The sequence below is a fragment of the Netta rufina genome (genome assembly GCF_964035555.1).
Source record: "Netta rufina genome assembly, chromosome: 2".
Taxonomy (NCBI): domain Eukaryota; kingdom Metazoa; phylum Chordata; class Aves; order Anseriformes; family Anatidae; genus Netta; species Netta rufina.
Window position 1 is genome coordinate 81613938 of NC_140124.1, and position 15038 is coordinate 81628975.

General features: G+C 41.4%; 1 protein-coding gene across 3 annotated transcripts in view; it reads right to left on the reverse strand.

Annotated features, from left to right (window-relative positions):
- Positions 1 to 10145: 10145 nt before the first annotated feature.
- TRIO (trio Rho guanine nucleotide exchange factor) overlaps positions 10146 to 15038 on the reverse strand; it is a 243363-nt gene continuing 238470 nt past the window's right edge. For all 3 annotated transcript variants that reach the window (XM_084281722.1, XM_084281723.1, XM_084281724.1), the window contains exons 55-57: positions 14249 to 14449; positions 13383 to 13521; positions 10146 to 12620 (exon numbers count right to left, since the gene is read on the reverse strand). In XM_084281722.1, coding sequence (XP_084137848.1) covers positions 12078 to 12620; positions 13383 to 13521; positions 14249 to 14449 — 883 coding nt within the window. In that variant the 3' untranslated portion in view covers positions 10146 to 12077. The remainder of the gene's footprint in view (positions 12621 to 13382; positions 13522 to 14248; positions 14450 to 15038) is intronic.

Below are 15038 nucleotides of genomic sequence, written 5' to 3' on the forward strand. Positions count from 1 at the left end.
TCCTTGCAGGAAAGCCTCAGCTGAGTTTTGCAACTGGACAAAGTTACACACAAACACACCAAAATAATAAAAAACAGGATAAAAGCCCTCCTCCACACACCCTGTGCTTTTTTTATTAGGATCATTGATGAGATTTATGCAGGGTCATGGTGAAAAGGGGGAGAAAACCCCAAAGTGGAAGATGGCAAGCTCGGCGTGCCAGAGGCAGTGAGCACCTGGGCTAATACAACCCACAGGCTCAGAGTCGCTGTGTTTTGCTAAGTAGCCAGTGTTTGCATGCCTGCGTATTTGCACTCTTTATCATGTTCACAAAGCTGACGAGGAAATTTCCTTTGTCCACCCCCGCACTTCTGTGGCTGGTGTTATCAGCGTGCCTCTCCTACCCGTGACATTCCCTTGTGGTTCTGCGAGATGCAGAGAGCGAGCTCGGCGTTTGACTTTGCCACAGCTCAGCAGGCTCCTTGCCCTGCTCGCAAACGATAGGAAAGCTCTTGGTCCTCCACCAGCAGTTTGGAAACCCAAGCATGCTGTGTCAGAACATCACCCAGCTATCTGAATATTTTAAGCACCAATACTGTAGAGATGCAACGAACAGAGCTGTCCCAGAGTTGCAGGCAATTTCATCTCTACTACTGAGCTCCAAAGCCAGCTGCTTCCTTTCTTTCTGTCTCCTCCCTTCCTTTTGGAAGCTGACTAAGGTTCCAGAGACAACAACCCCCAAACCCCAATTGTAGGTAGACATTTTTGCCCCACCATCACAAGTTCTCCCACCCTCTTCTCTGTTACCTGGAAGAAAATGACCCTGTTAGGAACAATTATCATCATCGTCAGCAACTTTCTGCCGCTGGCAGGAGAGGACGGGGGCAGGAGAGGTGCTGTCCTGTGCAGGTGCACAAGAGGTGACTTAGTGGGATGATGGGTTATCCTCTTCCTTCTGAAGACTATTAATGAATCTAGCATCAGTACCTGCTAATTTCTGGGCAGATTAGGATTTTGGAAGCATCAAGCAAGTTGTTAGCACAGAGATGCCCTCTGTGCCCTGAGTATGGGCACAGGAGATCAGCACCTTTGGGAAGAAGAATCCCTGTTGCAAAGCCTCTGACAGGCCTTGCTTTTGGACAGCACTTTGTAAATAAGATACTTCCTACTTGTAACAAGAGTCCGTAGCATGGCTTCTTTCTCCTTAGAAGTCAGCTTGCAAAGACTCCATATTCTGCTATTTCTCCATAAAGAAAGAAGCAAAGCACAGATTTTTTTTTTTTTTTCTAGTGTTAGTGCCTGCCTTTGCAACAACAACTAAAGATTTATGTTTCACTGTCATAAGTGCTTAGCTGCAAATAAAAGTAAGTATTTTAAGACCCGGCAGCTGTAAGTGATGCACTAAGACTCCAGAACCAAATCAGAGCACCCTCCTCCTTGTATTTCCCCTCCGAAGTAGAAGGAGCGAGCCACTTCTCTGCTAGGAACTGCAGTTTTTGTGTTAAAACAGCAAAACCGGATCACTAAGGGAAAGAAAAGAGCTCGTTCTTTTAAGAGGAAGGAGCCACCCCAACCCAAAATGTGAAATGCCATCAGTGCAAAGAATGAACTTCCTTCAGATGGAGAGTTAGCAACAAGCAGGAAAATGAGCCAGATGTAACACTCTAGGCCATGGAGAGAAAACAGCTGCCTGTGCACAAAGGAGCAACAGAGCTGACAGAAAGGTCATGAAGAGACAAGGGGTAGAGAATGGCTCAATTTGCCATTTTTTTCTGGCTCTATTTGCCATTTTTCTCCCCATCTCCTAACAGAGTCATCACCCACAGGGTGGGATGCGAGGCAGGAGTCCAGAGGATGAAATTCTGTTTTTGCACTCGCCTGCATCATATGTATCTTCAGCAAATCCTTCTACCACCTGTTAAAAAAGGGGAAAGGAAATAGGAAGCTTTCTCCATCTGAAAAGCGAAGCTTGAAGATTAGCATTGAGAAATACTGAAAATGCCATGGTGATGGAGACCGCTCAGCTGGGCATTCAGCACCCGCTGTGTGAACAAGCAGCACCCTCTTCTCCTTTTTCAGGCAGTGGAAATAAGAACAGGATCCCCCTGCTTGCAGGGGATGCTCAGCACCCTTCTCTTGCAGCCGTTTGACAGAAGGAAAGCGTGGATTTTGGGTAGCAATTGAGGAGCAAAGCAGTAATCTCTCTCCTAAGCTCAAGAGAAGAACTGTCCCTTGGATTCTGCCTTTATCTCCTCCCTATCATTTGTAGATTAAATGATATCCTCTGAACAACCTGGGTTTATGTTACATCAGAATAATGGTACTTTCTGTAGCACTTATAGTTGACAGCTTGCAGATACTCAAAGCTCCTACCAACTTTTTATGGGGTGTTTTACATTTAGAACGATTATCAACTATACTATCACATAATTAGATCCTTACGTCCCAAGCTTTGTTTAAAAAAGCTTAAGTGATTTCTACATATGTTAATAAACTTACTTTAGCAACAACAGCTTAAAGGCATGACAAATTTTCTGGGAGCAGAAATGAAAGGGAGACCATCTAAACTTCCATTTTTGTGAAGAAAGGAATCTGCCATAGCAGAGAGACAGCAGGAAACCAATGAGGAACAGAATGTACAACCATTGCTCCTGTTAAATATAGCCTCACAGCTCTGAGATGGTAAAGAGCCTCGTTCCTGGATTCTCTTCTGCTAATAAGTGTCTCATGTTCCCCAGATACCTCACCTTTGGGTTGTTTCAAAAAGCTCAGTATGATATTCTGCTTCTTTCTCCATCCACTGTAAGCTATTCTAGTATGCCTTGGAGCACTCCTCCACAGGTCATACAAGCATAATGGTGCTGGATTTCCTTTCTTCTCTCCTCTGCTCCTTTTTCTTTCTTTCTTCCTTTCTTCCTAAATTAGATCTAACCTAAGTATCAAATGCACAACTCCAGCTTCTGCTAGTGAAGCTATTTTTCCACCAATTGTATTTTATAAGTAAAAAAAAAAAAAAAAAAAAAAAAAAAAAAAAAAAAGCAAAACCTTATTTGTGCTCCTCTACATTTTTATGTATTTATTTTTTTATTTTTCTCAAGTGAACACGGGAGCAGTCCCTACTCCACTGACCTTCGAGTACTATTCTGGCACAAAACGTACTAGCATGACTCAAACAGCATGACTAAAACGGCATCATGGCAAGGTAAATATAATATATTTGTACTTCCTTTCAGTGAAAATATTTCCAGGAGACAGACTTCAGACAGAGCTACACCCGGTAGTAAAATACTTTATGCTCAACAAACAAACACAGAGAGCTGTTACAAAGCCCAGTGGGCAACTCAGCCAGAAACGAGCAACTACTTTTAAGTGGCAATATGTTGGCTGCAAATGAGCAGCTCAGTAGGCACCGAGACATTTGTATAGTCAAACTAGTGGGAGGCCTAAAATGCCAATGATAAGGCTGCAGGTGGCAGCAGATTTGGCGAGCTGAACAGCCGGTGGCTCTGTACAGAGACCTATAGCCTCCAAAAGCTTTTTTTTTTTTCTTTTTTTTTTTTTCTTTCCCTCCAAATCTAACATTATATTTGACTTGTTCTTGGAATTAATTGACACGTTTCAAAAAAACAGTGTAAACGTGGCTGACAGAGTGGCAAGCATGCTCCAGGCAGTTGCCATACCACATATTTTCCTGGTCAGAAACCAGTCTGGGGTTTAACTGTGCAACACAGAGACCTCTGCTGCCTTCCCACCTCCACCACCTAACTACGGCGATAGCCTTGCTAAGCCAAACACCACTGTCCAGAACGTCTGGAAGGGTTTTGACTTTTGATAGAGGAGCTCCAGGGTGTGAAGCCAGCTATCTGGTTAGGAACAGGAAGCTGAGATATGTGCGTTGCTCTGACAGATGTAAGATCTAATGCCTGCTCATTTGCCTCAAAAGGAGGCTAGGACATGCAATGTGCTTGAAAAAAACTTTAGGGAAAAATCAGGAGTTCACATGAATTTGTATACAGTGATTTCCTGTTTAAATGCTGGATCATATGGATCACATGTATTTTCCTCCCAGCATAACTGCTCTCAGCACCTGAGCACTTTGTGTCTAGGACAGGGTGCTTTGGACGTGGGGATGTCCCCTTCTGGTCCCCTATGTATAGAAAGGAAGAACTTATAAGGGGAGAAATATAAACAGACATCTTGGGGGATCGGATCCAGCAGAGCTTCTTCACAGTAAAATAACATAATTTTCAAGTCCAGTGGCTGGACTTGAAAGACTTTTTATTTTTTTATTTTTATTTTTATTTTTATTTTTATTTTTATTTTTATTTTTATTTTTTAAAAGCCTCAGTGACTACAAGAAGTATCTGCAATAAGGCGAAATGGCAGGTGTCCCATGACAACACTGCAGCATGACAGAGAAATACAAGAGCTGCTTATGGCTGAGACAACACACTTTTATACTGCAGATGACCTCCAACATTTACCCAGGGTATATCCCTCATCTAATACCCCTGCATCCAGCTGGAAAGCTTTTCTCTTGCACCTATAAAATATAACAGAGGAAAAAGCTCAAGTAACATTGTAGAAATTGATACTTCACCACCTATCGTGGGCAAAAAGTCAATATTTGACATCGAGCAAAGTGAGCCATGGAAAATAAAACCCTGCATTATGTAGGACAATAATAGCTCTAAAAACAAAACAAAACAAAACAAAACAAAACAAAACAAAACAAAACACTTTAGAACACAGACTGCAGCTTCCATGGCACTGGATTCCACAGCACGCACATGTGATTGTAATACTATATATATACATATTTTTTAAGTCACTTCACATCTCAATAGATTTATCACAATGGTTGTTTCCTAACACAGGGTCTGATGTGTGATAGAAAAGAAAAACTTTAAAAATAAGATTACTAGAAAAAATAGGTTATCTAGGAATAGATTTACAAAGCTGATAAAGAATTTCCGTGAAGCACTTCAGTACAGAAACAGTTCACATCTGAACTGATGGAAAAAAAAGCATTACCATTTCCTCTTATTTTTTTTTTTAAACTGAGAGATGGTGTCCTGGCCTTGTGAAAGGTTACCCCTCTCAACTCTTGAAGTTGATTAACAGAGAAAAATATGTTTCTTGATTATTTGTCAAACCAAACATTACAGACTCAAGAGGAAGATTCAACTTTAATCAAGTACTTGCACTACTTACCCTGCCACACCACAACCGGAAAAGTCACATCATGCAAACAGAAACAGATGTTCTCTTTCACAGGCAAATGCCATCCCTACCCATCCATAAATCCTCTGGAGGCTGAGCAGGAGTCACAGCCAGCCATGTACCAACTATCCCAGACCATTCTTACTCAAATAGACTCATAATATCTTTATTAAATACTAAATAAAGATATTTTCCCCTCCCTGAACTTTATCTCTGCAGTCTCTCTGGGATATTAGCTTCCAAGACAAGAGGCCAAGACTTCTGGGGAACACTTTTAACTTGTACAGCGAGTTATTTTGAAAGGATGCCACCTCTTCTGTGTGCTGTATCTTGCCACCACTAGAACCACTAGCTTCTCAGAACTGCTGCAAATACTTTTTTTTTTGACTAAAGGTTTTGATTACTATTTTATTTGAACACGTTTCCAAGCCAGTCTTTCTGCAGGTGGTGCCATCCTCCTCAGCAGCCCTCCGGTCCTGTTCCAAAGATGTCAGAAGTTGGCTGCGACGGCTTTCCCCCGGCTGAGCTGCTGATGGCAGCACACCATAACGCCAGCCGCAGCCCAGTATCAGACAGTGAGCACACAGGGGCAGGAAACAGTGATACATCAGCTCAGAGGAAAAGAGAGGACGTGAATTAGAGAACATCTGCTGTGAAGCTCCATGTGAAAAAGCAGGAGGTGTGCAGGCAGGCAAGCTTTGGTTTCTGTAGGTGGCCTGCTCTGCCAGCGGTCAGACTGCAAGGTGCTGGCAGGGATCGGGCTTGCAATTAAAGAAAGCCCCGAGTTGGCCACTCCTATTCCTAAGGAGGCTTTGAAACTTGGCACCATAGCGAGACATTGCAGTCAATTCCTTTGTGTGTCTGCCTGCTGTCTTCAACTTCTCTTTCTTCCTCTCTCATTTTATTTCTCCTCAGCCTCCACCTGTCCTGGCCTCCCTAAGTACTTTTGGAAATTGTTGGCTGTCTTGACTGGGTGTAGCACCCCAGCTTTTCCACGGCACTAGGCGGAACAAGGTAATGCACTTAGGTGGCCATGTGGAGGACAGAGGCTGCACCAGTGCTCTATGGAAGAAGGAACAGGTTAACCAAACTCCTCTTTGACACCAGCGACTCACTCAGCATATTAGGAGTATTATGGGTTACGTTATGAGTGTCTCAGATGTTGGAAAAGCCTTAAAGTCTTTCTCATTAATTATCACATAATTAAGCTCGGAGGCAAAACCCTAGGAAACCAGGCTTCCTTTCTTTGGTCATATAAACAGTCCCCTATGCCCCTCTTCACCACTGCTGTATTTCTATTGAGGGGGAAAGCAAGGAAGGGCAGATATCATTTTGTTAGTTTGCAAGCCCTGAATTCAGAAAAAAAAAATAAAAATAGTAGGGATTGTGTATGCAGTCAGCATACCCTGAAGAAATGTACACACTTTGTCAACATACATGCATCTTCTTGTATGGAAGCTAAGTAACAGTGTAGTGATTATGTGCTAAAATGACATTGCAAATCCAAAGACATTTTTAATTGCTATTGTTTGAATTGCAGTGGAGAATGGTCTCAGCAAAGAGAGCGGATCTAACTTGACAGTCTTGCTGCAGGCCGTGAAACAGCCAGGTAGCCAGTAAGACAACTTCCCCAGGGCCACATCCTTCCATCATTTGGCTGTAGCAACCACCATGTATGGGGATTGACATGAATGGCTGGATTTTCTGCAGGACAAAAACCAAAGCCGAAGTTGTGTGTGAGTTATGAAGCAACTCGAACATAGAAGTGTTAAACAAAAAAAAAAAAAAAAAGACAAATTAATTTATTGACTCCTAGCAAGAACAGAATCACAGAATCACAGAATTTCTAGGTTGGAAGAGACCTCAAGATCATCGAGTCCAACCTCTGACCTAACGCTAACAGTCCCCACTAAACCATATCCCTAAGCTCTACATCTAAACGTCTTTTGAAGACTTCCAGGGATGGTGACTCCACCACTTCCCTGGGCAGCCTGTTCCAATGCCTAACAAACACAAAGCTCCAGGCCCTCTTACCAAAATGAGAGATTACCTGGATCCAGTTCTCAGACCTGAATCTCTCTCATGCTATTGGAAGAAAAAAAAACATTGTTGAAAGGTGAAGCTGTTAGGAGCTCAGACGATTGCCTCATCCATAGCACGACCACAAGGCTTACAACTTATGGAGGAACCAAAAGTTTAATAGGAATTTGGAAAGGACTTTTTGTACCTAAAAAAAATCCTGAGAGAAAACAGAACTACTTGACCAGAAGTGATTCCTCAAAGCACAACAGGGCAAACTTCAAGCTGCTGCCAGCTCTTCCTCAGTACTTGGAGTTTCAGTGCAATGGAGTCCAAGGCTTGGACAATTTCCTTCCACAGAATGAGACGAACTGGGTCCAGTGGCTCCAGGAGCTGGCAAGAAAAGTCTCTTGCTGGGATAGACTCCTGTGAAAGAATTTCTTGAAAAAGTCGGGGGATCTAGGCTGATCATCTGAAGGGTAAAATGAAGGCCAACAGCAGCCAGTTTGTGTGTGTTTAATGTAACAGACCTCTGTGCTGAGTTCCCTCAGAACAACCTCACCCTAAGCCAGTGGTAATAACTCTGCTTGGTTCGGGGAATAAAATGATAATAAAGATAATACAAATATGAAATCTTTCCTGAAGATAACTCAAAGAACTCTTTTTTTTTTTTTTTTTTTTTTTTTAATTATCAGTATTATTATTTTAAACTTCAGACATCTCTACCATGTTTCATCACTTTGAGCTATAACCTGGGGGGAAAGCTTTTCTCTAATACTAGTAAGTTCATAATGGCTTCTTTTATTGGAAGGCATAAATTGGCTGATGAGAGTTTATTATGAGCAGGCTGGGTGCTGGCCCTCCTCAGATTACTAGAAGAGAAGAATAGGCTGCTCTCAGCAACTCCAGCTTTCCCCCTGCTGCTCATTTTGCTGAAGCTTTTTTGTGTAAGGAAGCGACCCAGGGAAGATGAGAAGCGTTCCTATTTTGAGGACAAAAACACCACAGTGTCTAGAGGTGGTTTAAACAAATATAGAAACAGCTTTTGTTTGTTTTCACTCACCTCCACGTGCAAATGAAACACTATAGCAGAGAAACTAATCATGCCTGCACACACTAAGCCTACACACAAACGGGAAAGGTATATAAAGCTTTGCTCATCTTCTGGACTGGATGAGAGATGACCCCACTCCTTGCGTTAATCCCTAAAACACAAATACACAGCTGTGTGTAGCAAAGAGGGGCTGTCCAAACACTTCCCTGAAGAACGGCTCCTCATACACTTCACTACCTGCACCCACTGATCAAGTACACTCTGTTGTTTCTCTCAAGATTTTGGGAACCCTGGGGTTCCCAAACTGAACTTGTGTCAGCCCTTGTTTGTGTCCTTGCTTACATCCATTTCTCGCTCCTCAGCCCATCTTTTACATGGAGTCCTATCCTGACTGCCTCGGCAGCAGGGTCTTAATGTTTCTGACACTATCACGAAGGACATGGAAAGAACATCCCGTTGTATTTTCAGGCACCTAACATCGCCAGTCAGGTTTGCACAGGTACTGAAATCTTTGCAGGAAGCCAAACGCCTTTGCTGTGCCATTCTGGAGGATCTGTTGTGCCCTGGCCTGAACAGGCCGTCGAATTTGGAGAAACAGACAGCCACTTACCTCTCTTCTACTCGTTATAAGGTGAATAGTCCCACCTGAGAACGAGGGTAGCTTGTACTAAGTGACATCTGTACTCACCTGAAACAAAAGCCAGGCTCTCCCCATGAGCACAGGCAGGGAGATGACAGGTAAGGCAACGCCAACTGCATCCCCCACCACAGAAACATTTCCTAGCCAGCTTCCCTGCTTACCAGCGGCATCAACGGCTTTTCAGTTAAGGCTAGTGCAAAACCCCGCTTTGTTACAAGATGTTAGCTTCCCCCAGGTAAAGGGGCTCTCAAATTGGTGCCAGAAACGGTGAGCTCTGGTTCAGAAATGATTACAAGTTCCACAGCCCTAAGGGGGATGCTTCCTTGCTGCTGGAAACACCTACAAGCACGTTACTTCTCTTGGGTATGCCACCTGGGTGACTTCTCCCCTGCTAAGTGTATTTTCAGTCAAGAAAGAAGCATTTTAGAGAACTCAAGGATACAAACCCTCCTACAGATGATGCTGCCGTCTATTTCATTGCCATGGAAAAAGCTTCTAGTGGCTCACGCTTGGCAGTACATCTTCCCTAAATACTCTCTGTCTCAATGTAAGTTGCCTCTCTCAGTTTTCTGTCTCAATAGTGAATTGCGAGGTATAAAGGAGCAGTTTCATCACTGACACATGACAGCAGTAAAAAAGTGTAAATAAGTCATGTATACCATGCAGTGACAAGCAAAAACAATCTGCATTGTTTCTTGACCTTGGACTTCAAGTTGCAAGTGTGTTAACAGAAAAGGGAGAGTGCTAAATACCCAAAATGAATGAAAAACCTTTCTGCTTCATCCCTTGTAGGATGTGAACAGAGAACCCAAATCTTTATGGATTAAATAAACTTTTCCTTTGAGGCCTTCCAGCTTCATTATGAAGATGTGGGAAATTTGTTCCCTGGCTTAATATTAAACCAAATTGTAATCCTTTGGTCTTTAATTGGGAACATCTGGAAGAAAACTCTGCTGATCAGAATTTACTGGCTAATAAAGACTGTAATGAATTTCCACAGAGCATTATGCATGTTTTATATGAAAGCAATCAGGACGCTACAAAGCACTCAACACTTAGAGCAAAGGCAAATATTATTTTGTAAGGCATGAAATAAAGATACATCATTGCAAATTAAAATGAATTCTATGGCAATAAAACAACGTACTTTTTTTTTTTCCCCAATACAGAGCCAAATTAAAATATAACCAAACCTACTTTCAAACTCCTTAAAGCAAGAGATCAGACAAATATGTCAAATATGTTTAATTTTTTTTCAAAATAACTGATGGCAAAATAAAGTATTTACATCACGTCATACTGTGTAAACATGTAACGTCACTGTACAAAGAAATATACATGCAAAATAAAGCAAAAATTTAACTAAAACAATAAAGGAAAATAATACACAAACATAATGATATGAGGTTGGTACGAATACACATCCAGTTCTGAAGTCAGTTGTTTTCTTTTAAAAAGTTTCTGTACAACTTTACAAAAAAAAAAAAAAAAAAAAAAAAAGGAATAAATAGAATACAGTGGAAGCCGCAAAGCTCAAAACTAACCCAAGCTAGGTTATGGCTTAAGACCCATGTATCTAACTACTGTGGGATGTCGGCTTGGTTTCTTTAAACATGGCATTTCACACAAACATAGATGACAGCACACCCATATGAACTCAGTGATGCACAGAAAACCATCTCTGTCTTCTTAAATAGCTCACGTTAATATTACTTCAACCTTAAAAACAGTTACTAAGACAATTACATTACGTGTCAGACTCTCATCATCTGACCACTACTTTTTTTGAATGTAATTCTTCACCAAAGAGCACAAAAGTCATTTGTTCATTTCACAGAAAGAAGTAAACAGCTTTGAAAATTCTTAAAAAGTAGCAAGTGTTGAGACTGATTTTGGGAAAGTCATACTTTGGCATTTTGAATATAATAATAAATTTTAAAAAGTGTCACCCTATTTCTTAACCGGTTAGAGATTTGGGATACGAATCTCTCTCTTTCTCTCTCTCTCTCTCTCTTTTAAACAATCCTTAAAACTGACTACTCTTGACTAAATTCTACGCTAACCCTCATCTTAAACTAATAATGACAGTGTGGTACAACACCCTCCCCTGCCCACCCAAAAACCCCAAACACACAAACAAAACCATAAAGCTCGCCGTACTAAGTATGTGCTTTTTCTATATATTTATTACAGTTACAACAGAGGTCCTCATAAATAGTTGCATAAAATGTTAAAGCCACAACATTGCACATGATATGAAATAAAACAAAATCCCAAATGAGTGCATTTACAGTATTTCATCCTGCTGTATACTGCTTGACAGCCGGGTTGGCAAGCTGGGCACCAACCAGACGTCCTTTTCAAACGGGACAGCAAACACTGACCCAAACTGAAGACCCGCACAGTGGTATACCACCATTTAGGAAGGAGGGGGGGGAAAAAAGGATAAGGAGGGAAAAAAATTACAGACCGAAGGCAGGTAACAGTCTATATACAAGTAAGGCCTACATTTTATCAGAGCAAAACGATTCATTCTATTTGTATGCAAAAACTTTGAGGTTGGATGCACTTAAAAGCAGAGTCTGATCTCAGTGCACTGCTACGTGAGATACATACAGGCGAGGCAACTGGAAAGCTCTAGGACCAAGTGAAAACCAGATGTTATAAATGGAAGCCTTATCAATGGGCAGCCATTTGGGTGAGTCTTCTCCAGGCGTGATTTCATTTTTGTTTAACACCAGTGCTTTGAACATAGGCATTTCTTCCTTGAATAAATCTTGAAAACGGTAGTTAAGTTCACTTGCAAAATTCAACTCTTGTTTATTAAAAAAACTATTTTTTTTTTGCAGAAACCTGAATAAAATACTGTTACTGTATCACTCGTGACTGCTTTTTTGCAGAGTACAGTGCTATCGTCCTCCACCCCAGTGAAGTCTGCATTGCAAGTCCCACGCGCCACCTCGCGTGGTCCCCTTGGAATGCGTTTGCACACGAACATTCGCTAGCAGCTGGTTGGCTCGGGGTTTGCTTTCCTCAAAATTCAAGTCAACAGCTGATTGGCAGGAGGAGTCTATCTCCAGTCTGATTGATTGGCAGGAGGAGTCTATCTCCAGTCTGATTGATTGGCAGGTGAAAGAGAATGAGAGAGAACTTCAAGCAAGGTCAAACTCTTGGCAAGAGCCTGCTCTGTAAGAAGTTTTTAATGCTACGGATGGGTCGAACATCATTCTGGTGTTTTCGCCGCTCAATGAACGAAGTCAGTCTGGATATGTCAATGCTGTCAGCACTTTTGCTATTCCCCAGCTGCAGCCATTGCTCCTGGAGGGCCAGTGCAGCCGAGGGACGCTTAGCTGGATCATCCTGAAGCAGGAAGCATACAAAATCTTTGGCCTTCTGGCTAACTCCTTTGAAGTAGTCATCTGGGAAACTAAAGTCTAAGCGGCAAATATTCAGGCAAGTTTCCTCTACACTTTCATCCAGGAAAGGAGAGACGCCACTAAGAAGGACATATGTGAGCACTCCAATGCTCCAAACATCTGAAGTGAGGGAAACAGGATTTCCGAGAATAATTTCAGGAGCTGCAAACTCTGGGTTTCCAAGTAACTGGTGGATATAATACGTGGTATTGAGCTGGACCGCGTCTCCAAAATCAGCCAGTTTTATTGTTGGCTTAGAGGAACTCTGGTCCACCAAAATATTTTCAGGCTAGAAGACATAAAAGCAAAAGAAAAAAAAAGAAGTATTTTTTCAGGTCAATCCAACACACATTTGGTGTTCCAACATTACTTTTTCCTAGCCTGAGCTGCTAGCTCAAGAAAGTAACAAACAGCTACAAATGATGAGGATCACTGCTGTAGGCAGCTCTGCTAAGCTCCTAGGCAGTCCTACCAGCCTTTTCCCCAGACTGACTGGCAGGCACTCTCTTGCCAACTGAAGTGTGCCATTAATGTGCTTTAGCTGTTGGTATTTTAACTTTTGCAGGAAATATAGCTCTGCCAGATAAGACTGCAAGTGTTTGCAAAAACAGCTCTGCAAAATTTCACAGAAAATGTGAAATTTCACAGAAAAGTGTTTGGGAACTTAATCTTAAAGTACAGCAATTATAAATAGAGGGTGGATAAACAATTACTCTATTTGCTTTATGACACATAAAGAACAAAAACCTTGCATTTGAACTTCTGCTGCAAGTTTCACTGGGAAAAATAAAATAAATATATATTAAAAACCAAAACAAAGCAATCGTGCTTGACAGCAATTACTTCCAGCACAAAGGAAACAGCCAGCAAGCTTTAAGAGGAAAGCGTAGGGAATTCAAAGCTTCTGCTTTGATGGCTATGAGTGATTTAAAGCATCTGGGGATAGTGTTCCTCCCTGCCTCCCCCTCCTTCATACAGCTGCCAGTTTCCTAGAAGGAAGTTTTTATGCCTGGAAAGGCGCACACTGCTGGAAATTCCATTCGCTCCTTACCTTTAGGTCCAAATGTGCTATTCTGCAGTTGTGAAGATACTGCACAGCTTCCAGAATCTCTCCCAGGTAGAGTCTGATCTTCCCCTCAGTGAGGTTTCCCCATCGCACGACGTAGTCTAGAAGGCGACCTTGGTCAGCCCTATTGGAAGGTTACATTTTAATGCAAGTCTTAAAACATTTACATTTTAATACTGTATACAAGAACTAAAAGAAAAAAAAAAAGCCTACACCATACAATCAATTTTGAATGTTATATTAAAAAAAACCTTCATAGCAAGCATCCCCTAACAACCACAATTTCATGAAGTAATCATCACTGTTTCTCTTGTCTGGCTTGAGTTGCTCTATCATATACTTTTCTGCCTGCCAGCCGCAATGTTTTGTCATTTACAGCTCACCTGCACCTAAAATAAGGTGAACTAACTTTGGACTGGGAGCAGAGGGTAAAGGCAAAGAAAAAAAGGAAGAAATACAGCATGTTATCTAGACTGAAAGATCAGATGTGTCCTGCCATTAGGCTATGGGAATTGCTAGAGCCTTCAAAATCTAGAAGACCGAAGACTAGGATATGAAGGGAAGAGCTGACATCAAGCTACCAGATCACAACATTCCGAATTCACTTCTGCAATTGCTTGACATAAAATCATTTCTGGAATTCCAGACTAAGATAACCTACATGTCAGTTTAATATGACAGCTTGTTTCCTCCCAAATTTATTATTAAACCTGACATTTTAGTTACAGTATTAGAGAACCGCAGTATTTTGCTTAGGTGTTGTCAAACTTCCCTGAAATCTTAATGTTTCTTATTTATAAACTACTATGAACACCCTGGAAAGTCAGCTGTAGAGACTGCATTTTACGCACATTTCTAATACTAGTATGTAGTTGGTGGAGGTCTCAAAGGTATCGAGAAGGCCAATGAGCTGGGGATGCTGGAGATTCTGCATGACTCCAAGTTCATGGGTAACCTGGTCTCGCTTCATCAACTTCTTATTCACAAACTTAGTGGCTACTGCTCGCTTGGTTCCCTTCTGGTCACACTTCTTAACGACAGAAAATCTGCCCCTGGAATACAATATTGAAAGGAAAGGATTAACTGAAAAATGCAGTAAGGAAATGCTTATACCTTCAAAGTTTCTGGGAGATACCAATTTGAGATCTCTGATAAGATATCCTTGCAGAATAGTTCTGGCCATAAACAAGATTTAAAAGTCCATATATCTTCTACAAAATATGTCTGTATAAATAATTAGCTGCAGATAGAGATCTGTTTTAATGCATTTGCAAAGAAGTCAAGGTGATATCCAGCTTTCAAAGGTCCGTCCAATAAGCGAGACAAATGTATATTCTGCATGAGCTATTTCATATTTTGCTCAATTTCAGATGTTTTTGGGCTTTAATTTTCATACCCTAAATAAAGTTTTGGAGTGCTTCGCTGTAGAAGCAGCTTTAGTAAGGCATACTAAAAAAATGAAAAAAAAAAAAAAAAGGACTGTAGCTTTCCAAAATACTCGAACACTCATCCGTGAATCTATGACACTAATTCAGCCTATGTTCTATTTATGCAGTGCCATCTAGTGCAAGTAAGATTTTGGCTTCCTCATTTTTATTTAGCTCAATGTAATTATGTCCTTCTAGGATCATATAAGCATTT